The sequence below is a fragment of the Sarcophilus harrisii genome, chromosome 1, assembly GCF_902635505.1.
Source record: "Sarcophilus harrisii chromosome 1, mSarHar1.11, whole genome shotgun sequence".
Lineage (NCBI taxonomy): Eukaryota > Metazoa > Chordata > Mammalia > Dasyuromorphia > Dasyuridae > Sarcophilus > Sarcophilus harrisii.
In genome coordinates this window covers 115,658,305-115,683,518 of record NC_045426.1, presented here as the reverse complement: position 1 = coordinate 115,683,518, position 25,214 = coordinate 115,658,305, and the positions used below count along the sequence as shown (strand labels likewise).

The window sequence follows — 25,214 nt, the reverse complement described above, 5'->3', positions numbered from 1 at the left end:
ATGTATAAATAAGCACAGAAAGGGAGAAATAGTACATAGATCACAATATGGTAAAAATTATAAAGGAAATATGAATGGTTGCCACATATATGGAGACTAATAGTATCTTAAAGAATGAATCAAAGAATAAATCACAGATATTTATAATAATGAAATAAAATATATAGAATGAATCTAAAGTGATCCTCAGAGAGAAATTTGTCTTGCTATACTTTTATTAACAAAAGCAAGAAAGAAAACACCAATAAATAGAAAGCATTCAGCTAAAAAACTAGAGGCAACATTAATTCGTAACTAAGCATAAAATTAGAATATTTTGTAAGTTAAAGTTTAAGAGAACCGAAACCCAAAAGTCTACTGAACCAATACATTGGTTTTCTTTTTAAAAAATGAAACTGACAAACCATTAGCTAATTTAATTAATTATAAAGAAACAGAAAAAAGTAAATTATTGAGATCTTAAAAGAGAAGAGAAAATTGCTGAATATAGAAAGTAAAATTCCAGGCTCTACTATACCAATTATATGCCAACAAATCTGAAAATGAAATGAATACACAACTAAAAAACTGTAATTATCTAAATTGACAAAATAGGAAATAGACTCTAAACTATCTAATTGAGCAAGCAACATAAATGAACTTCTAAAGGAAAAAATTTACGCGATCTAGATGGTTTAATAAATGAATTACTTCAGTGTAATCATTCTTCCAGAACTACTTAACCAGATGCTTTGATAAGCTGTGTTCCTAGACAATAGATGACTATTCCTTCTCAGGGTTCTAGTGTTAACACTGAAGGTCTAAGGTTTCTAGTTCTATAACTCAAGTCCCATTAATGACTTCTCCATTGATTATGAACCAGAGTTAATTTACTAACTGCCTCTAAGTCTGATAATTGTTACAGAAATATCTCTTCCCCCCACAACACACATACACACACAAAGAAAGTCAGTCACACAATATTCCCAAGGACAGTTCTGTCAAACTTAGAACATTTAGCCAAAAGGTAAACTTACAGCTTGTAAATTATTTCAGTACTTTTCTCCATTCTTGGAGTTCTCATGAACTTCCCCTTAGATGTATAATATTCTGCTGGGTACCAAACTTCATGACCTCTGCTTTCCTCACTGTATTTAATTTGTGATCAGTGTGACTCTTAGCTCCAAATGCAGATGCTGCTATCACCTACTGATGCTCCAGGGAAACTGCTTTCTACATTTGTGGTGTCAAATCCAAATAGAAATAGATCCATGTAGCTGGCTTACAAACCACCAATTTACATTATCTATGTTGTATTACAATCTTTATTTTGTTAAAATTTTCATAGTTATGTCTTGATGTAGTTTTGATGTAGTTCCAGAGCAGTCCAGCATGGGAACTCAAACTTTTCTAACCATTTGAAGTTCAAGTGCTTTTCTCTTCCCAAGGGCAATTTCCTCCTAAGAGTTCTTCACCTTAGAATTTAACCATTACTAGAATGTGTGATTCCAAACTCATTTATTCAAAGTCAAATGGCTGAGTGGACTGGTCTTTGAATCAGTAAGATCTAAGTTCAAATTCTGCCTCAGACATTTAATAGCTCCCTGGTTGAATTGTATGACCATTCAGGTCCTTTCAGCTCTAAATCTATAATTCTGTGATCTGAGATATAGAATATCATCCCCCTAACAAAATTAAGAGGAGAATGGAAGGTTAGAATTTTTATAGTTATAGCTATGGCATAGCTATAGCTACACCATCCCAATTATATAATATTAAAATGCATTTGTTAGAAATATAGTAAGAATGAATAGAAAAATGAAATTTGAAGAAAAAACATTTGATTTTTATATTTAATAAAAGTCAAATACACAAAATATATGAGGAATTCACATAAATTTATTATTAGCCTTTCCTTAATAGACAAGTATAGTCAAAGGATATGACTACTTTTCAAAAGAAAAGATTGCCAATAACCACCTAAAAATGTTTAAAACATAATCATAAATTAAAGTTAAAACATTGTAAGTTATACTTCATGCCCATTTTAAAGATAGGATAATGTATTGTGTGGTGGTTGTGGGAAGACTAAGACAAGGTTTGTCAAATCACTGTTATTGGAGTGGTGATTGGAGTCATCTATTCTGGAAAATAATTTGGGATATTGAAGGAAAAATTAGTCTTTTTTCAAAATTTATATTTTACTTATGGGATTGTACACAACAAAGAAGTAAGTAGCATTTATATATGTGTATATGTATATATATGTACATACACACAAACATTTATATGTGCATATACAAAGATGTTTACAGCAGTAGAGCTTTTGATAAAGTGCAATCAAAATATGTTGGATCAACAACCAAAAAAAAAAAGGAATACATATGGTTATACTTAGGCTAGGATGAAATTTCCAATTTAATTAATACCACCTTCCCCATAAAGTCTTCTCTTATCCTCTAGATCTCAGGTTCATAAACTGTAGTTCATGACCCCATATGGGGTATCATCCCTGAATATTGAGGTCTTGAACATGATTAATATATAGCTGGGGTCACATAAAAAATTGCTCGAGCAAAAAGGGATCATGAGTGAAAAAAATTTAAGGAGCTCTGCCTTAGGTCAGTAAGGACCCTCAGCTTCAGACTTCAGTTAGTCCTTTCTTTTGTAACTCTCTAGTGTAACTGCCATGTAGCATTGTGTGTTAGCGTAATATATATGGCCTATTTTCTATCTTCTGTTGCTAGACTGTAAACTCTTTGAAAGTAAGTTTTATATCTTTCCAGCACTTAATACAACACATTTATTTCATAATGACTTTTAAAAAAATACATACCATGCAAGTATTCATATAGCAACGTATCAAGTTGATTTACACTGCATCACTGCCATAATTTTCCAAAGTCAATTAATGGGTGTGTCATAGTTTTATGGAATTTAGAGAAAGGACAATTTAATAAAACTAGAACTAAATTATCATATGCTTTATTTAAATCATAAGCAGGTATATTCAGATGCAATAAATATCTAATGAATGACAATTTTAATAAAGTATATGCTGGAAAAGAGAAATGACCTAGATTGGAGACAACAGTTATACTGTAATTCTTAGGTCAATGTGAAAATCTCCCAAAGAGGAATATCATTTTGAAGGAAATACTACTAAGTTGAGGAATTAACATGGACTAACTCAAAGCCATTGGTGCTTTTTTTTTTTTTTTTTTTAAATTTACAAATGCACAGGTTTCATAATTTTGAAGACATTGCTAGCTATTGGTATTTGTTATATAGTGGCCATTTTTTATCCGTTGTAAGGTTAGAGACTTTTTAAAGGGGGAAAAAGAAGGAAATTGGGTAATTGGTTTGGCATCTGTCATCCAGTATCTTCAAGCTGTTTCACTAAACATTTCTAATTCACAACATTTGTTCTCAAAAAGGCATAGCATTTAAATCACTCCAGGCTTACTAGTATCTTCTTTTGGCAAAAAGTTTGCATGCCCAGCTGCAGCCATAGGCCTACTGTATTTACCTAGCCAACGCAGGAACCAATAGGAAATAATTTACAGCTCCTTGTCCCCAGCTTAGGAAGAATGTGAAAGGCAATTTGGGGAGAGGGAGCCTCTTGGCTTATTAGCCTGGTCAGACACTTTTGATTTCATTCCTCCAGATGACAGAATCCACTGTGTATGTAGAAAACATCTTGGGGATGCATCTGCTGCATGATAACAGATACATTTTTTCAAGTCATGTGTGTATATTTCATCATCTGTTCTCTTGGTCGCCAATAAACAGTGACCGCCTGTGTCCTCCCTGCAGCCTTGGGAATGCCAATCCCCAGAGGAGAAAACTCCATGCTTTAAACGATCTTTTAGATAGTAGTCTTGCTTTCTGTGACTTCAGTAGTGTGCATGCCCTCCCACATCACAGCAGATCTCCTTGGGATGCTAAGGCTAGCTCTCTGGATGATGAGTTATTTCACCTTTAAATAGCAAGGTCTTAGATAACAGTTTATCTTTCAACCCCAATTCAGAGTCATTCCATCTTAATAAGACTTTTCAGGCCTTGTATTTCAAAAACATAAAGAATTCACGAGGGACAAAGGTTACCTTCATGTTGTGATAAGGAATCACCTCCAGAATAATTGTTATTGTTTTAATTAATTAATAATTTCAACATAAAACTATTCTAGATTAAAGCTTTCCTAGTCCAGATCATGAATTCTCTACCCTATTAACTCAGCTTTATTGAACACCTTAAAATTTTTTTTCTGCAGGTATACTAACACATATCTATAATTCCTGTTATTGGGGAGCATTGTAAGACTGATCACAAGTGAGATTTTGAGTAGCTACAACACTTTAAGATAGGGGGACATAGGGAAACAGTCTTAAAAAAAATCTCAAAACATCTTTGTCATAGAAATAGATTTAAAAAAATGATTTGACAAAATGTAAACTACTTGCTAGCAGGGACTATTTTAATTTTTGTCTTTGTTATTCCCTAGTGTTTTGCACAATGCCTTATACACAGTGAGTGTATAATAAGATTTATTGATAGATTCTCTTTCCTTTTCTCTGTTTCTTTATCCACATGGAAGAGATCCAAAGCTTGTGAAAAGGCAATCACTGTCGGTCAGACTGTCATCTCAAAGCATCGGAACACACGATATTATAGCTGCAGAGTAATAGAGGTGACGTCCCAAACCTTCTATGAAGTTGTATTTGATGATGGCTCCTTCAGTAGAGATACTTTCCCTGAAGACATTGTGGTGAGTATGTTTGCCAAAGTAGCTATGTATTCTATGGTGTGTGTGTGTGTTTAAATTTAAGCAAACCTCTCAGGAACATTTCTTTGACCTTTAAGACAAAGATCTTTGACTTAATATTCAATTCAGTTTGTTATTTTCTACTGCAAAGAATTATTTTTTAAGTCTTCCAGATTTCTTATTCTAATTAATATCCACTCTTTCACTGAGAGAATTCAGACTAATCTTCCAAATTCTATTAGTTAAATGAGAAATATGTTCAGCCAAAAAAAGTGAAATAAGAATTCACCTACTCTCTTCTTTAGAATATTCACACTTCTAAATTTTTTATTGTAATGGGGGGATATATGTTCTATTAATCTTATCTGACTGCACATTTGTATCTATGGATGTTTCATGTAATATTATTGGTGGGGGGGAGCCATGAAGAAAAAGTAATGAGCAATTTATTGATTCTTTCGGTGCAAAGCAAGAAATGGTTTCCTTAATAGTTGGTACCTCCTCCCCTTAAAAAATAAAATAAAATGTCTGTGAACACATGGTATATTTATAATAGAGGAATTCACATTTTGTCAAGTCGTTTACCAAAAGAAATAATATTTGTAATACAAGACCCTTGAAAATAGCATCAAATTTTAAATAATATTAACTAAAACTTATTAGTGATCATAGTGTTATTCCTTTTTTAAGTCACCTTGTAATCCCCAGAATACAAGATAACTGTCTCAGGATGCGAAAAAGATCTTTACTAATGTTTTCATATTGTTTGTACTTTAAAGTAGTTCCTTAATGATTCTTTAATAACACATTAAGAGCAACTGAATATTTAATGTGACCGTACACGATTGTTTGTGCTTAACTCTATGATTTGTTTCTCATGAGGAATATGAAATATTGATCTACTCACTTTGCTTGTGCTAACATTTTCAAGCTTTTAAGAAAGACAAGTATATAAACATAAGTGACCTTATTTAAAAGATGGGAAAACAAACAACCTGTACAATACACTGAAGTAATTCATTTGCATTTCTTTTCAAAGCCAGTACTTTCATTCCACTTGATCATAGTTACTGGTGGGCAGTAAATTACCATCTATGTATTAAACTCAAAATGGGGATTATGGTAAGAAGAACCATGACCAGTTTAGCCCAGCATAACAATTTACTACTCTGGATACAAGCATGTTAAAAAAAAACAAGAAAATAATGGCTTTTCTGTGGATACTAAGCATAGAGATAATTGTACTGAGCTACAACAGAGATTAAAAACACATGGGGCAAGTTTCTGAAATGTTAGCCATGAAGGATGGAACAAGGACTCCCCAAGGGGAAAGACTGTGCCATTACAGAGATTATGTTCTTTCTTGGATAAAATTGGTTTTTAGGTACTCCATTTATTTTGGTAAGACATTTCACCAGAAGATTGCTTATAATTGAAGATTATGAAATCAAGATTGAATTATATAACTCTAAATGTTTTTGTTTTTTAGTCACCTTCATTGTAAAACCAATAGGATACAATAGCAAAACAAAAGAATGAATATGTCATTTCTCATGGCATATTTATCCCCAGCAGATTAACATGCTTTTACATGATAAGCACCTACTAAATTTCCTTCTTAGTGAATTTAATTGAATTGTATAGTAGAGGGAAACAAGCAATAGAATTGGAATAGGAGGTAGATTTGAATGTCACTTCTTTCACTTTTAGTCTGTGTGACCTTGATCTAGTCACTGAGTTTTCTGAGCTTTCTTTTCTTATGCAATAAAAGGAGTGGGTTCAATTAGGTGCTCTCAGATGTTCCGTCAAGCTCCAAATCTTAATTTTGGGAGGGAAGCTTCACACAGTAAGGCACAATGGATTCTTGAATGAAAAACTATTTCTGAAAGTTAAGATTTCTGTCTCAAACCTTCAGACCCTTTTCCTTTGGATTTCTATTCCTTCCTGCATAACCCTAAGACTCTATAAGAATTATCCTTTGACTAGCATTTTGGAAAACTTTTTTGTGCTCTTTATACTTCCTTCTACAAGTCTCTGCTTTTAAAAATAATTATATGAAACTCCCTTTCCTTTCATTTGTCTCATTCTTAAAAAAGAGTAGATGTCTGCCCATAAACAACACCTAGTGGTCACTTGTCTTAATTATAAGAAATGCTTAGAAAATTTTCAGAGCACTCTGGAGAACAGAGACTAGGGTTCAGGGTTTTGAAAGAGAAATAAAATATTTTGTTGGATGTTGTTTAGAAATGTTGTCATTTTTGAATCTCAAAAAACAGTTTAGAAAAAACTGTTCAGATCTTAAGATATTATTAGTAAGGAAGAAAAGAGACAATAAGGGGCCCAATGGCTTCCAGTTACTCTTGCTATCAAATAAAATTCCACTATTTGTTGTTTAAATTCTTTCCTAACCTGACTCCAACATATCTTTTCAGCTTTATTATATGTTATTACCATTTACATACTCTTCAGCTTAGCCAAACTGCCTTTTAATGCTGTACTTCATCCACAATATTCCCACTCTCATCTCTGTGTGTTTCTCAGAATTTCCTCAATGCCTGGAACATAATCCCTTCCCACTTCTTAGAATTTCTATTTTCTTTCAAAGTTCAGCTGTAGCACCATCTTGTACATGAGAACTATCCTGATCCCCCTTCTGCTAGCACCAAGCATCAAAATTACCAGTTATATATTTAATACGTGTGTACATGTGTGCATCTATATGTGTGTACACATGCATATACTTATATTATCCAACCTGCTAAAATATGAGCTCCTTGAAATGAAGGATTTTTTTCATTTTTATCTAGCATGGTGCCTGGCACATCGTAGGAGCTTAATAAATATTGGTAGTTAATCGGAGGTACCTTAAGATAATTGATAGAAATTATTGTCCCAGTATAGTTCTGTTACACGCAAAAAGTTATTAGTTGGAGGGCAATCGCATTATATTGTTGCATAAAGGAAAGAATGAAAAAGCATCTAGTAAGAACTTTTTATATGGAAGTCACTGTGCAAATCAAAAATATAAGACACCTCTAGCTCTCTAGAAGCTCACATGCAAATGAGACTTAGAGAATCAGAACTTTCCTACACATTCTGGGTACCTTTTCAGTGTCCTCCTCTTTTGGCATTCATCTTTCTAGCTTCATACCTCTGATTGCCCAGGCTATCACAATAGTATGTATGTTGTGTGTCTAAATCATTATAACTATAAAAACAACATTTATAACAAACTTCAATTAGTTCAAACATGGGATAATTTTATACCAACCCAAATTCCCTAAATCTAAATCATTTACCATTTATCAGCTAGGAAGAACAAACAAAACTATGTTATGCCACATATTTTTTTAAACAAAATCAATAGAACCTTTGGGACATTATGCAGTGCTTTTAATGACTCCAAACTTCTCTCTCAAAAAAGGTCCATCTGTTTACACTCAGTATGGAATATCATAATTTCTAAAGAATTAAAATTGTCCATTTCCCATAGGGCAATGGAGTGGCAGATGGTGGGCTTAAGATGGCATGCTATTTATGCTTTCTGAACTCTTTGAAATTTGCTGTCCTAAAACCTAAAGTACAAATTAGTTTATAACTAAAAAATCCATAATACAAAGTAGTCTATGTCTAATGTACTTCTCTACTATCCACAAATTATATGACAGAATGACCTCTTGTCCTGCAGGTTTCTGTTGTCACTACTTCAACTACTTCATCTTGCTTGATCAACAAATTACCAAGCATTTAGTAATGTGCCAGACATTAATGCTAGGGATACAAATAAAATGAATGAAACAGTCCCTACTAATAACTTTGTTTTTCAATGGACCACAAATGCATATGTAATTAATTATATGTTCATAAAAAATATAAAAAGAAGGCATCTGAAGGAAGAGAGAATCAGGATCTGGAAAACTATCAGAATAGTTTTCCTAGACTTCTTCAACCTTTTGAAAGATAGAATTATAACTAATATAAGTGACTGCTTCAGCTTTTGGCTGAGAGAGTAACAGCAAATAAATATCCAAGCTGATATTCACTATGCCCATAGTATCCCGCTTTGAAGTGGTTTTGTAATCTTCATATCTCCAGAAGTTAGCGTAGTGCTTGACACATAGTAAGTGCTTAATAAATACTTGTTGACACAGCAATTGACATTCAATGTTTGAATATCCCCTTGTTTATTCTGTTTCTTTTTGATTAAGAAACCCTTCCAGTCCACATTCTATTTGATGTTGTGTTCTACTTCCTCTCCGTGAGGTAGGAGGTCCGGCTTTCTTCCCTGCGTGGGATTCTCTAGGCCTTGCTGTTTGCTTACATACACTTTGCACATTTATTCATTTACAAGGGTTTCATTGTTCTCTCTCTTAGATATTGCTATGATGTTACAAGATTACTAGTTCGGTCTCCCGCTGTTCTTTTTGTGTCAGAAATGCTACTAGGCATGGTATCTGTGGGCAGTTTTCTGTCTGTCTTCTCATTTCCCAATTAAAGCCTCCTTCATGAGAACGGAAAAACTGCCTGCAGGCGCGTTTTGTACCAAACTCATTTATCCGGGTGTTTCCTTCCCTGCCACAAGGCCCCGGTTCCCGTGTTCTACGCGGTCTCCCAGACGCCCAGCCCTACCTTTCCCTGGCTCTGACTGGCCAGTCCGTTACCCGGCAGCCTTATTTAGCCAGCGTGCCCAAGACCCGAAGGTTCCCCGGTTTTGCTTTTTTTTTCTTTGAGGAGAAGAAAAGTTTGCCCTAAAAACCTTCATCTTTAGCGGTGCCTGTGACGGGGGCGGGGGCGGAAATGCTTCAAGAAAGGTTAGAGTCCGTGGGGGGAAGGGGTGCTCGGCCCTCTCGGGCAGACTCCGGGAAAGCCCGCGAGAGCGTCTCGGCCACAGCAAATCGGCGTCCGAGGCCCGGGGCCCGGGCTCAGCCAGGAGGCAAGCTCTGGGCAACCTGGCTCAGAGCTGCACAGGAAGCTTGGGGACAGCGCCCTCTAGGCCCCAGGATCAGAGCTCAACCATAAAAGTTCAAAAAGAAAAAAAGAAAAAGAAAATAGTGAAAGAAAAGGAAAGAAAATGAGCAAGAAACAGAACAGAGCCTTGACCATAGACAGTTACTACCGTGAAAGAGCAGACAGAGACAGAGCTCAGAAGAGAACAAAATGTCCACAGAAGAAATTTCAGAGTAAGATAAATTGGTCTCAAGCCCAAAGAGACTTCTTAGAAATTCTCATAAAAGACTTCTTCAAAAGGCAAATAAGAGAGGTTGGAATAAAAATGATAAAAGAAATGAGGGATATTCATGAGAGAGTCAATATCTTGAAAAAGAAAGGAAAAAAATTCTCTGGGAAAAAAAAAAAAAGCCAATTCCTTAAACAGAAGAATTAACGAAATGGAAAAAGATACTCCAAAGCTAACTGAAGAAAATCACACATTAAAAACTAGAAAGGAGCAAATTGAAGCTAATGACTCTGTAAGATGGCAAGAATCAGTCAACAAACTGAAAAGAATGAAAAAATGGAAGAAAATGTGAAATGACTCATTGAAGGCCTAACCTGAAGGCTATGACCAAAACAAGATCCTGGATAGCATTCTACAAGAACTCATTCAGGAAAACTGACCTAAAATTCTAGAAACAGAAGGGGAAATATTCGCGGAAAGACTCTATCAATCACTTCTGGAAAGAGACCCCACAAGGAAAATCCCAAGGAACATTGTTACAAAACTCTAAAACAGTTATTCCAAGGAAAAAATACTGTAAGCAGCAATGTTAGCTAGATGCGTTCGGATGATATGTTCTCTCTGCCTGTTAGTCACCTCAAAAGGCCATCAAGGATTGCCTTCTCTCAGAAAGCCCTCAGTCAGTTCTTTATAGATGCCCCAGGAAGACAATGGACTTGTACTAACTTAGTTACTCCTCAGTAGAGTCTCTAACTACCCCTGCTCTTGGATCATCATTGAATATATGCCCATCTGATAGCACCTGTAAAATCTGTAGCACCATTTCTTGAAATAAGAGAATTTTTTTTCCATCAATAAAAATTTGTTAAACTCTTATCATGTGATATAACCAAATCTATGTACAAGAGAGATTATTCAAGCACATGTGCAGAATAAATAGGAGAGGAAGAATAGAGTAGCATTAGGAAAACGTATTAAGAAGCTACTGTAAAGTCTAGGATTAAAATGAATTATCTATGCTATTTTTCTTGGGCTAATTAATTTTAAGAGAAGCTGAACAATTGAGGTTGTCATTATAATCTGTGGTCAGGATCACCTCCAGTTGTCTTGATCTGTATCTGGGCACTGGATCCAGATGGCTCTAGGAGGAAAACTGAGGCAGGTGAACCTTGCCTAGCCCTCCTTCAATTAAATCCAATTCACTGCATATCATGGTGTCATCTCTTTGATGCTGAGGTTTTCTTTGAGAATGAAGGATAAGGGGCAACTAGATGACACAATGGATAGAGCACTGGCCCTGAATTCAGGGGAACCTAAGTTCAAATCTGGACTCAGACACTTAATACTTCCTAGTTGTGTGACTCTGGGCAAGTCATTTAACCCCAGTTATCTTGAAAATAAAACAAAAAAGAATGAAGGACGAATAACGGGCATTATACTGACTTCAGGCATGGTCCAGCTCACCAACTGCTTCAGAAAGAGCATTATGCTTACTATGTAGACCCAAATACTCAGTGGTTCTGCTCTTTTCCCCTTTTCTTCTGTGTGACATTTATCCATCATCTAATTTCCAATTCTCTTCTACCTCACTACATCCTTTTTCCTTCTTTATCTTTCTTCGAATATTTCTGTTCTTTAAAAAAAAATGCTTAATAACCTTGAGAATACAAATGCATCCTCAAATCTTTTCACCTTCTCCTTGATGACAGAAATCAATTTACACTCTGTGAATATTATGTGATATAGTTAGAAACATAAACACAATGCCCTGTAAGTCACCAAAAGAATTCTTATAGAGAATGGAGTTGGAGATATCTTTGCTGGAAGGAAATTTCATAGCTTTCTTGTGTTTTTTTCTTGGTCCCTTTCTTGACTAACCTTTGTGGCTACCAACTATGATAAAAAGACTCTTTTCAAGATATGTTGCTAAAGACATAAATTAGATCCACCCATCTCATTGTAATGGCTGGTGATTTACAGATACTTCTTTTTACTTTCCTGGACCCTAGGTTATCTGACTTGTCTTAGGAAGCAAGGATTAATTTATTTAACAGACAGAAGTAGGCAAAGACATAAGCACAAGCCAGAATCCAATATCCAGGTGTTTTACTTTTTTGTCATCCAGAAATTGTCTAAAACATTTCCACTCAACAGAACACCTGCAGAATGTATATATCAGTTCAATTAAACTCAGCATGCCATCTGAAGCTGTCAGATGAAGTAATAAAAGATATATTGCTATACGACTCAAACTGTCAGTCTCGAAAATTTCAACACAGAAACTGATGATTTTTTTTTTTTATTTCCTACTATTCTCTGAAATGGAAGTGTCTCTATCTGAAAGAATTCAATAAGCATAGAAACACCAGGGTCCTTTTTTTTTTTTTTTTTTTCTAAACCAACAGAACAAACCCAGAAGCCTTTAGTATGATTATGCTGACACTAATGTGACTACCTCCTTTTAGTACTAGCCTCAAGAGAGTATTCAGTGTGATGAGAATGTTGAAGCCTGTGCTCCATCACTCTGTGACTAACTGCACATTAAATTCACTGCTGGCCATGAGAAGAGCAGGGCCATTTAGAAATTCGACAGCAAGAGTCCATCATTGGAATCTTTACAGTGGCCTGCTGCAGTTTTCAACATCTGTTGAAATAAAAAAGAAGCACCTAGATGATGAAGGAGGGCAAGACTAAAGCTTTGTCAAGTTACTCTACACGAGCACAAAGCAAACTTTTAAGCCCTTTGTATAGCTCTGGTTTTCTCCTTGTGTTTGTTTATGAATGTTAGTTATGGAGTCATCTGGTTTCAGAACTACCTTATATGCTAACCAATTCTGTCCTCTTCTGGTCTTACTGAGGAAAACTTTTAGTCTCTGTACAAGCTCATTACAACACTGCACCCTGTATGGATAATTTCCTGCAGGAATAACATGAAAATATTAACAAGGTTTGTTTTCTTTGTTTTTTCCCCGACTAACAGTTGTCACCCTATTACCGTTTCTATTTAACTGAAGTGATTTCCCACAATTTTTTCTACCATTTGCACTCAAAAGAGCTTATACTAATGGTTATGATACTTGTGTGTGTGTGTGTGTGTGTGTGTGTGTGTGTGTGTGTGAAAGAGAGAGAGAAAGAAAATGACTTACTGACTGTCTGTGTTCTTGGGGATGGAGGGACAGTATTGGACCTATGATTTCATTGGTGTTAAGGAAACTTTTATCAATGCAATTGTTCTGCAATTCAGGTAACCCTATGTATACTTAGCTATGTATATGTTACATCTCCCTAGCAGATTATAAACTCCTTGAGGGCAGGGGCAGTTTTTAATTTTGACATTGAAGTGTGTCTAGAACTATGCCCTGAATATTTCCAACTTTGATCCATAACTGCCTCCACTCAAATCAGTGTAGAACCTCTGATGTGGCAACTCCCTAGTCTAATACACATTTGCAACTTATAGTCTTGCTTTGAATTGCATTGAGAAGTTAGTTGACTTGCTCAGGATCATAAAGTTTGTATGTATCAGAAGTGGGACTTGAAAATAATATGCTACAAATATTTCCAGGAAATGTTGACAAAACATATAGTTTTCCACCAAAATTCTGCTCAGAGGCCTTATGTTTCAGGTGGTAACAGACTTTTTAAAGGCTCTGCCCAGGGTAAAATTACGAACTTCAAAGGCTTTATGATTATCCCATTTTCGTCATTAATATGGCTTGTCTGAATTCAACAGGGTAACACTTAAGAACATCTCCAAAAAGTGAAATATTCACTTTCCCTATGATCACTCAGGTTGATGGGGACATCAAACAAAAACTTATCAAAATCTTATTCTTCTTCTTTCCTCCCATCTTCTCTGATGACTCTGTATACTTAGAATACTACCTTTGACCCTTGGCAAAGGGAAAGGATTCAGGGTCATTATCTGGAAATTCCAGATAGGTTCTCTGGTTCTAGGAAAATAGTCTAGAAATAGATTTTGTCTAGGAAATAGATTTTGATTGCAGTGAGTAGACTATAGCTAAATGAAGCCCTTATTTAGGGGAACTTCTAGGAGATTTAGTTATAAAGTTAAGATGATACCAAATTGTGGAACATTTAGAAAGTCAGGCAATGAATTTGGATTTTATTTAGAAGTAATGGTAAAGTTCTGGAAACTTTGAAATATGAGTAGGAAATAATGAATAGAAGATGCATGCCGGCAATGTTGTAAAGAATCACTTGGAAGTGGGGGGACTGGTACCAGGGAAATTACTTAGGTTATAACAACGCAATAGGTAGTACTCAATGAGATTACTGTTACTGAGGCAGCTAAGTGACAAAGTAGATAGATTTCTGGGCCTGGAGACAAGAAGACCTGGGTTCATATCTTAGCTCAGACTAGCTGTGTAATTCTGGGCACGTCACTTAAGCTCTTTTTGCCTTATTTTCTTCAACTGAAAATGGGGATAATAATAACACCTGTCTTGTAGGGCTGTTGTGAAGGTCAAATGATATAATATTTATGAAGTGCTTAACATAGTGACTGACACATACATTATTCCTTTCCCCTTCTCCCCTTAACTTACAGAAAGTGACAAAGGCTTTGAATTTCTTTCATAGTAAGAATGATGGTGAGAGGAGTGCTCATAGTGCTAAAAAGTAGGCCTCACACTCAGGAAGAACTAGATTTAAGTCCTGCTTCTAACATTCTGGGCATATAAATTCTCAGTGCCCCAGGAAAATCTGAAAACTTAAATTGCAAAACAGGTACTAATCTACTCTTGAATTTCATCATCAGGCATTTCCTATATCTATGAAACAATAGACTCAGTTAGACTCTCAGCTCTCAATATTTAAAAGAATCTGTGATCTCATCTATGTAGATCTCTCCTCTAGTAATGAAGGTCAGTCTGTCTATGTACATCCTTCCTGCATGACTCCTACCAATATCCTCCCTGAAATCTGCCACATTGTGATGTTCCTTCCTTTATGGGGCCTGATATGGGACACAGAGACTAGAGTGCTACATGGTCCAAGTATAGATTTTCTCTTATTCTTACCAAGTTTTCAACCCATCTTCTTTTAATTATACCTCTCTCATGATATCCTTTAATCATATTCTTTACTTTTTACATGTTGCAGCTTACTCGCCTTCATTCTATGATTGCCAGTGGAGTGATACTCTTTTTGGTATTCCAGAACATTCAAGCAGTCTGTCAGCAGACATTTATTAAGCACCTACGATATGCCAGGCACTATGCTAAGCACTGGGGAGATAATCTCTGCCCTTGAAGTTCACAATCTAATAGGAAGGGAACAAACAAACATGTGCAAACAAGTTATTTATAGGATAATTAGGAATAATTGATGGAGTGAAGGTCTGAAAGTTAAGAAGGGTTGGGAACGTATCTGATTTAGCAGAAGTTTAATGTTTAGGCAGGATAGTCTCATGAAATATGGCTGGAAAAGTAGGATGATGTCAAACTATGGAGTGATTTGAAAGTCAGATAAGGGAAATTAAATTTTATTTGGTAAGCCAAAAAGAGCCACCAAATTTTTGAGCAAAGGAGTGACATCCTTGGATTTATGTTTTAAAAAGGCTAGTCAAAGAATAACAACAGCTTTACATTCATACAGCATTTTAGCATTTGCAGAGCACTTTAATCATCCAATTTAATACTCATTGTCATATATATTATGGGTATTATTTTCAAATGAAAAAACTCTGGCTCTTAAAGAATAAGTGCCTTTTTGGTCTGTAAAGAGATGGGACTTTGGAGAAGTATACTTGAAACAAGGTGTTAACTCAGTGGGATTGATGAGATTATTGTTCTCTAGTTCACATATATACTTAGTATAGTGATGTAATGGTTCTCTAGTTCACACATAATCAGTATGCTGTAATGATGTAATTACAATAAAGTATATAAGGGCTAAGAAGGACTGGAAGACAGACATTCTATCTTTGACAGTCTCATGGTGGCTCTCATGCCTCTTGCAGTGTGGGAGAGACGGTTGAGACTGTCAGACTGTGGAGTAGACTGATTCGGACTGGGAGACTGAAGGAGACAATAAAGACTTTGGACTTTATTCTTGACCATTCTCATGGGATCTATCCTGCTGAGACCAAGGCCCATCTGAAGGACCTCCAGAAAGCTAGCCCAAACATCACTTGTCCATGGTCAGACTCCTACTATGTCCCAGGAGAGATTTGAACAAAATTGTGTTGATAATACTCTACCCACTACCCTATACTACTAATAAACTAGTGGCAAGCTAGAATCCCAAATGTGGAACTTTAGTTGGGACTTAAAAGGGAGCCAGGGAAGTCAGTAGGCATGGATAAGGAGACAGATCATTCCAGGCAAGGGAATAGTCAAAGAAAATGCCAGGGATTGGGAGGTAGAATGTCTTGTGAATGAAATAGCAAGGCCACTATCACTGGTTTAAAGAGTATATAAGGAAAAAGAAGAAGGTTGGAAAGGGAGGGAATTTAGGTAAGGAAGGGCTATGAATGTTAAATAGGGTTTTTTATTTGCTTCTGGAAGCAATACAGAGACATTGTAGTTTGAATAGTCGAGTGTCGTGGTCAGACCTGACGTTCTTTAGAAAAATCACTTTAGTCAGTGAATTGAGAATGAATTAGAGACTTTGAGTCAGGTAGCTCCTCCAATAGGCTATTATAATCACTTAGGTGTGGGGGTTGAAGGCCTGCATCACAGTGGTGTTCTCTATCAGAGGAGAAAAAGGGGAGTAAGTAAGATATTGCAGAGTCATACAACACTGAGAGAATACTATTGTAAAGAGATGACTGTTTCTAGGAAATGTTTGGGATCATTAAAGGAGTTCTACAATTTACCATTCATACAGGACAATCCAAGTGGATGAAGAGTCCCTCTTATTTGGATTATGCTGTGCATCTGTGAGTCATATTGTGCCATAGAATTTGTAGATTATAAGAAAGTATAAATGAATGAGTTGGGAGCATAATTAAACAGGAGGAATGAAATAGACTAGACTTTCTTAGTATATAAACCTCTCAGAAAATATCATTGTTAGGTTCTTTGGGAATTTGTAATAACTACACTGGTCATGAGAGAACCTTCAAAGTATATTCAGAGTTTATTTACCAAATGCTACTCTGTCATTTGAGTTTTTGAAGTTTCCAGAATAATCCAGTTTTCAGTTGAAAAGGAAGCAAAAGTTCAAGAGCATTTCTTTTTACATTATTTGGATTTCCTCTGATCATCTGTTTAATCCAGCTACCATCTACTTGCCTCAAAAAAATCATCTATATCTTGATATTTCTTTCCCTTCTTTTGTGAGTCTTTCTTTCCCTTCTTCACAGACCTTCAGATTTAACAGACCCTTCTGAAAACTCACCAGTATGGTAAACCCAGTTAGCTTTTTTCAGTTTATAACCTCCCTGACCTTTTCCATTTGTACTTGACCAACTTGTTTCTAAAGACTCATATCTCTTTGGTTTCTGAGAAATCACATTTTCCTGGTCTTTCTTCATTTCTGACTAGTTCATCTTGGTTTCTTTTATTCCACTCTCTCTCTCTCTCTTTTTTTTTTTTTTTTTCTGAGGCATTTGGAGTTAAGTGACTTGCCCGGGATCACAAAGCTAGGAAGTTTTAAGTGTCTGAGACCAGATTTGAACTCAGGCCCTCTTGAATTCAGGGCTGGTCCTCTATCCACTGTGCCACCTAGCTGTCCCTACTCCATTCTCTTAACCTTTCCATGTATTCCTCAAACTTCAGCCCTTTCCTTTTTTCTCTAAATGGTTTTCCTTGACAGACTCATTCATTCCCATAATTCCCACTGCTTTCTCTATGTAGATAATTCAAAAAAAATCTTTCTCCATAGACTTCCCTTCTTTAAACTCTAGTTTGCAGTGGAGAGCTGGACTTTTCTACTTCTGCCTACGGTCAGCATTTCCAGATCAACTTGTCCATAATTTCCATTTAAACCTTCTGACTTTTTTACTCTTTTGAAATATACTCTTTCTGTCAGTAACATCACCTGGTCTCCCATGTTAAAGAACTTATGGTATTTCTGGCTCTTCTTTCTCATTGAATGACTCCATTGTCTTCCTGTTGCTTCCAGCATCAAATACAAAATCCTTTTTAGCATCAGTAACCCTTCCTAACCTAGGTTCCCTCCTTTTCTGGGCTTTGTAATCCTATTCTCCACCACATATTCTTTGACTCAATGATATGGCCTCTGGGCTTGATTCTACTTGTGCCAAATTTTCTTGATCTTTCCATTCCTCTGAATCCTCATAACCACTGGTATAGGTTCTAGTTACCAGCTGCCTGCAATCAACTTATATCAGCTCTTCACCATCTCTATTCCATCTTCTCTCTAGTTTATTTTTCATTTATCTTAGCAGCTGAGGTAGTAGATAGGGTACTGAGATAAGGATGACCTCTGTTCAGTCTTACCATTATTATTTGGGAGAAGTCTGAATATGGACAAGTCATTTTATCTCTAGGAACCTGAGTTTTCTTATCTGAAATAGCACAATTGTAAGGATCACATAAGATGCTGTATTAAAGCACCCCACAACACTAAAGCACTATATCAGAATTAGCCATTATTGTTCTCTGACTGATCTTTCTTACCCATAGATTTAATCATGCTACTCTACTGCTTGAAAGTTTGATTTTCACATTGGCCGGAAACATTGGGATAATAAGGGACCATCGCCAGGGGAAAAATATTAGCTTGGAAAGTTACAGAGAGGGTGGAGTAGAGCCTTAGGAGACCAGACTGACCCATTCTTTCCAGAAAGATCGACAGAATTCATTGGATAATAGATTTAGAGCTAAAAAGAACATTAGAAACCATCGGATCCAACCCTTCCATTTTACAGATGAGAAACCTAAGCCCCGCAGAAGTGAAGTGACTTGTTCAAGTTCACACAGCTAGTACGTGTAAGCTACTATGTCTGGCTCAGGCCAGATTTGAACTCGAGTCTTCCTGACTTAAGGCCAGTATGCTGGCCACTGTACCACCCAGCTGCCTAAGTATCAGTTTCTCTTAATGTAGTGCAAGCTTGGTGTTTGTACAACTAGTGCATCGGGTTTGGTGTATATTGGATTTTAATAGATGAAGGGCGGGTGTGAGTGTAGGAGGCAAGCTCTATGTCTGGGTATCACAGAACAGCTCATTTATCACATCCCCTGGTCCGCATACGCCCCCTTGGGATCATGACAGCCCGGGGGCTTGGCTACTCATATGAAAGGTGATTCTTTTCTTTACTGTTGTATACCTGGCTATATGACCTGGAGCAAGTTGGTCTCCCATGCCAGTTTCATATTTCTAAACAGGAAGACTGTACCTGGGTAATCTTCCAGCTATAAAAATTCCATGATTCTGCATTGATATAAAGTACTGTATTACATTTATTATATGTATTTGTTTGAAATCTGCTTCAGTCATGGGGTGTGCAAGAAGACTGGGAGATAAATAAGGACTCGGTATTCTTTCATTGTCTTAGGAGAATTTAATGAATTCAACTTTCACGGGTTGGGAGAATCCGTGATTGGTGAAGTTGTACTATATAATGCATGTAAATAACAAAAAGTAACCAAGGTTGGAGTAGTGTATATTTTAGATTTTCTTTAGTGTTTTCCTGTGGGTATTAGTTCGATTTGAAATTTACATGCAGTGTAAGAATGTGTGACTGAGGTCAGCCTGACTTAGGTTTCACAGCTGAAGCACCGCAGATGTCTTTCTTAACAGTTATATAACGCAAAAATATATTGCAATGGAAAAGCAAAATGGATAAAACTTTATAGGAAATATTTGGATTAAATAAAGGAATTGTAAAAACCTACCACTATCGTGTAGTGATTATTATTCTCATAACTGACAGTTACCTTCAGTTTTGGTCATCTAATACTTATTAAATACCTACTAGTTGCCAGATATTGTGCTAAGCACTGAATATACAAATACCAAGATGAAAAAATTCCTGCCCCAAAGAAGCTTACTTTCACTGAGAAGAAGCAACATGTACATAGATAAGTGGATAGGAAAAATATACAAAGTGGTTTGAGGTGTCTTGTATTAGATCAGGAAATACCTCATGTAGGAGGAAAAAATGAATTGAATTTTAATGGAAGCTAAGGATTCTAAGAGTAGGCTGTGATAATGAGAACATTCTGGTAGTTTTTGCAAAGGCATGTGATGAGTATTTGGGAAATAACAGTTTAGCCTTTTAATAGCCACTATAATCTGTGATCTTTAGTATTTGTGTTTCCCTCTAAGATTATTTTCAAGTTATCCTGTATGTATTTAGTTTATACATAGTTGTTTACAACTTTCCCTCAAACATCTCCTCCCTCCCTCTCTTCTTCCCTCTAACTCTTCATTACGCTGTGAGCTCCTTGAGGGAAGGAACTGTTTGACTTGCTTTTTCTTCCCAGCATTGAACACAGTGTCTGGCGCATAGCAGGCTCCCGTTAACTGCTTGTTGAATTGACTTGGCAGTGGTTAGAATAAAAATAGTGATGGGAAAGAAATCCAGAAAGATCTATTAGAAACTGATTGAGAAGAACTTTCAAAATCAAATAGAAAAACTTGCATTTTAGGCTAGGGACACTAGGGGACCATTAAAGCTTCTTGGCAGCTATATGGAGGATATATCAAATGAGAGATGGAGGCAAGGAGAACAATTAGAGTCAAATTATTGTAGTAGCTTGGAAAGAAATGGTGAAGGCCTGAACTAGCAAGTGACAAGGTATATATAGTACTTTTCACTTTGCTTGAGTTCCTGGAGGTATTTGCTTGGTTTCTCTCCCTCCCCTCCCCTGCTCCCAGAAGCCTGCTTCTCACTTCCCACAGAACAACAATATTCCATGACAGTCACACACCACAATTTATTCAGCCATTCCCCAATGATTGGGCATCCCCTCAATTTCCAATTCTTTGCCCTTAGAAAAGAGCTGCTACAAATATTTTTGTACATATAGGTCATTCTCCCCTTACCCCCTTTTTTGGATTTCTTTTGGTATTCATGCCTAATAGTGATATTGTTAGATCAAAAGATATACCTGACTTAACCCTGAAATCAGGAGGACCTGAGTTCAAATTTGGCCTCAGACACCTAACATTTCCTAGCTGTGTGACCCTGGACAAGTCACTTAATCCCAATTAGTTTCATTGAATTCCCTGTAAAGAAAGGAAACTAGCAATAGGCTACTAGTCTTCATTTTCTGGGGCACTGGTGGCTCAGGGTTTCAGATTTAAGGTCATGTATCCAGTATTTCACTTACTTATTTATAAGTTATAGGATCACCATATATAGAGCTGGAAGGTACCTTTAAGAAGATATAATACCAATACTTCTTAACTTTACAGATAAGAAATTCAGCAGTGAAGCAACTGAAATCTCACAGGGAGTAATACTGTTGAGAACCAAATTCTACTATTCTGTATCCATTTAAATTACATGTTAGAAGACTACCATAGAACCTTAAGATTCCTTTTGGATTTGTTTCTGAAAGTGAAATAAGATTCAAAAGTTTCATTTCCTGTTTAAAAATTCGTCTCAGATGAAAAAAATGGATTTAAATGAAAGCAGAAGATATTCTCCAACAGTCTTTTTTCATTAATGTTGTTCTCTGTTTCAGTTCTATGACATTGACAAATCCACCATTTGTGACATTAATAACAGCAGTAAAAAGAGAGGGCTAAATGGAACAGTGAGTTAACGCTATTACCTCCCACTTCTAATGGCCCAAGTTCAGGCAGTAGCTCAAGTGAAAGGCTTTTTGGTGACCTCATCAGACTCTTTTGTGAACATTTACTGTGGAGCTGTGACCCAGTGGCGTCATTTTATGAATCCCTGCTTAAGAGAGCCCTAGGCATGTATTAGTTCTCATTTGTCAGAAAAGAAAAGCAGAATAAAAATCACTTCTCCCTCATCTTAGATTTACTGACAGAAAACACTGATACTTCTGTTTATGTAGAATCCGAACACTTCAGTAGTTACACTGATGCTTTTGTTTCTCCAGAAATGTGAAGCAACATATTTGCTGTCTAAGAAATATGGTTTAAAATTCTCAAAATATTCTTGCTCACTCTGATGACTTCATTCTGGTTTCTTTGACAACTGAGCATCACTGTTGGGCTGCTGTGTTCTCATTTATTAAATGCTTATTTTCTTCCTTCGCTTCCCTTTTCTTTGATATAGATAAGCACAGTGGCTTCTGAACTTTGAAGCTAAGGACATGCCATTCTGGCGGGAGTAGACAACAATCTGTTTACAAGTTATTTTATATTATCTTCCAATTTCATTCTAATTCCAGATACTAAAACCCTTGTCTACATCATATAAATTGATGGCATTTCTCAAAAGATAAGATTTCTACAAATTAGCCAACAGATTACATCTATTCTCACTAAGGCAGGATTATAAATGTATTCAGAATATATTGAACTTGTATTATTGTTGTTTAATATACATGTGAAGTTGATGTCAGTACTATTTACTTGTGGTTTATAAATAAGAGTCTTCACTTTATTTACCACAGTACTTAGTTTGAAAGAAATCAGCATATTTTCAGGAGTGAGTAGAAAGACCATAACTTAATTTTACTATTCATATTGGTCAAATAAGTTAGATGTCAAGGTCAAATTATATTGTTGAAAGCAATAAAGGAGGAGGAAAGGCGACAGGAGATAAATTGTATATATTTTTTATTTCCTGGTTATTCCAAAAGTCATTGTTTCAAAGGGTAGAAAAATAAGAGTAAAAGGCTTTTGTCTCAGCTGTAATCATTAGTTTGGTCTGTGCTTCTGTAAATCATTCATCCTCTTTGTATTTTCCCTCTCCTTATAATGGAGACGATAATGCTTGGCATTCTCCTAAATCACAGGTGTTTTAGATTTTTAACTAATTCTATAAAAGTACTTTATATTCATAGAATCTTTGTGTAGTCTAAACAGTGTAATTATACAGTATTATAATGATAATTTCTACATATTCGCAGCTTTTAGACCCCATAATTTTAGGCAAAGATAATTTTCTCCAGTGAATCTAAGCATATGTGATATGTGCATTAGGGGAAAAAAATATTAACTATGGTCCTCTTTGTGGACTCAGGAACAAATGAACAGTAAACATAGTATAGAGGAGAGGGCAGTGTTCATGGAGTCAGGTTTTTCCTTCAGAGACCATAGGAAATGTATGACCCTAGGCAAGTCACTGAAATTCTCTGTACCTCAGATGTCTACAAAATTAAAGGCTTATACTCAAAGACTTCAAGATCCCTTCTATGATTTTTTTGTCCTGTGAAATATGAATGTGAGAGTTATGCATATACAACATATAAAGGATATTCTAGTTACCAAAATAACATTTGTAAAAGCTTCCAAACAAAGGTGAGATCTTTGCCCTTTTCAGCCCTTTAATAAAGAAGCATGAAATCCTACATCTTATTTATGAATTTTTTTCTTTCCTTTCTAGAATAGAGAATAAAACAGTCTTTTAAATAATAGGTATGATTTATAACTTCAAAACAAGTAGCTGATAATATAAGTCAAGTTTTAGTTTTTGTATTATAATTTCACACAGCCAAGATATTAAAAACTTTGTAAGACAAGATCTATAATAGAACTGTTGAAAGAATCTCAGCTTTAATGACAGAAAGGTGCTATAAGGAAATCAGATGCACTTTAAATTGAAGCTCTTACTATTTAATAGACCTAATACAAATAATGCTTTGAGGGCAACTATAAATATCTATATTAAATTCAGAAGCATTCTTTTTTTTTTGTACATTTACAATTTTGTATGCCCTGGTTTATTATTTCTGAAACACCATTTTTTTTCAAGGTAGGGAGAGAGGGACAATTGGTCCTGTGACATGCGCATGTGCAAAAATGATTAGAATTGACCAGGAATTCTTAACCTAATTTCATAAATTCTTTGAACTTTCATGGAAAGGGCTCTCTAGACTTCATCATGCTGCTAAAGAGAGTTCCTGGGTGAGCATACTTTTTCTCTCGAGTTAGGTAGCCAGCTTCTTTGAAACTGTAGTCTTAGAGAGCTGCCTGGAATACTGAGAACCTAAGGGATTTGTCCAGGGTCACACAGTCATTATATATCCTTGAGACCGATTCTCTTATTTTCTGTCATGATGATTCTCCTGTTTATTGGTGATTGATAAGAATATTAGCAATATTCTTGGATAGAGGAATATAGGAAATATATAGAGGAAATAATGATCCAAGAATCATATCATTTGAGAGTTGGCAGGGACCTGAGGAACCATCTAGTCCAAACTATGCACTAGATGAATCCCCATTATAAAACTGTAAAAGTGAATATCCAGCTACATGAAATGGTAACTTTGCACAATTGTGATGGTTAGTGAGTCTTTCCTGCCACCAAGCACACATTTTCCTCTTTTCATCTTCTTCTTTGGCTTCTGGCTCTTCTCTAGGAGCCCAACAGAATAAATCTAATTCTTACTCTACTTGACAGCCATCTTATATAACTAGACAGTTATCATGGGTTTCCTGAGTTTTTTCTTCTCCAAGCTAAGAATACCCAGTTCCTTTAATCAAACTTCATATTGGCTCAATCCTTCTGGTTGCTTCATACTGCAGCTTACCCACATCATTCTTTTAAAAAAGAGTGCTTACAACTGAGCACACTATTTCAGATCAAGTCGGATGAGATTTTTTGGGATGATCACCTCATGATGCCTGAAAACTAGATTTTTCTTAATGAATCTCAAAGCCTAAATTCTTTCATTCAGGTAGTTGTTTTTTTTTTTTTTCCCTGAGTTAAACAAAAATTAGGTCCAATAGCTGTATGCAGAAAATATCGTTTTTTTACCACATACTCAGTAGTTCAAGATGTTGTAATGGACAGAGAATTGACCTTGATGTCAGAAATACCTCTGTATTAAGTCTGACCTCTGGGACATACTATGTGACTCTGAACAAGGCAAGTAAATTTCTCAATCTCAGTTATAGAGAAGTTGTTTACTTTGATTGGTCATGGGAGTTTTTTTCACAATGAAATTACAGTTCCAGTACCTGTCCTTATTCATCTATCACTTAATGGAATATTCTGTACATTGGATAGATACTGTTAAAAGTTTGTTTTCAGAAAGAATGCTTCATTACTTTGCATTCAAGCATTTATATTTTTATTGCAGTTTTACCGAAAACAAAAGAGAAAAATATTTTGGTGTAGTGGAAAGGTCTTATTCTAATCTGAAGTTTTATAGAAAAATTTGAAAGCTAAAGGATTCTGTTCTGATTATTAGTGATGATTGTGACTATTGT

At 35.7% G+C, this 25,214-nt stretch overlaps 1 protein-coding gene across 12 annotated transcripts in view; it reads left to right on the top strand.

Annotated features, from left to right (window-relative positions):
* Window positions 1-25,214, top strand: part of KDM4C (lysine demethylase 4C) — a 437,501-nt gene that overhangs the window by 383,809 nt on the left and 28,478 nt on the right. For all 12 annotated transcript variants that reach the window (XM_012543361.3, XM_012543360.3, XM_012543362.3 and 9 more), the window contains one exon: window positions 4,577-4,747. In XM_012543361.3, the coding sequence (XP_012398815.1) occupies window positions 4,577-4,747 (171 nt within the window). The remainder of the gene's footprint in view (window positions 1-4,576; window positions 4,748-25,214) is intronic.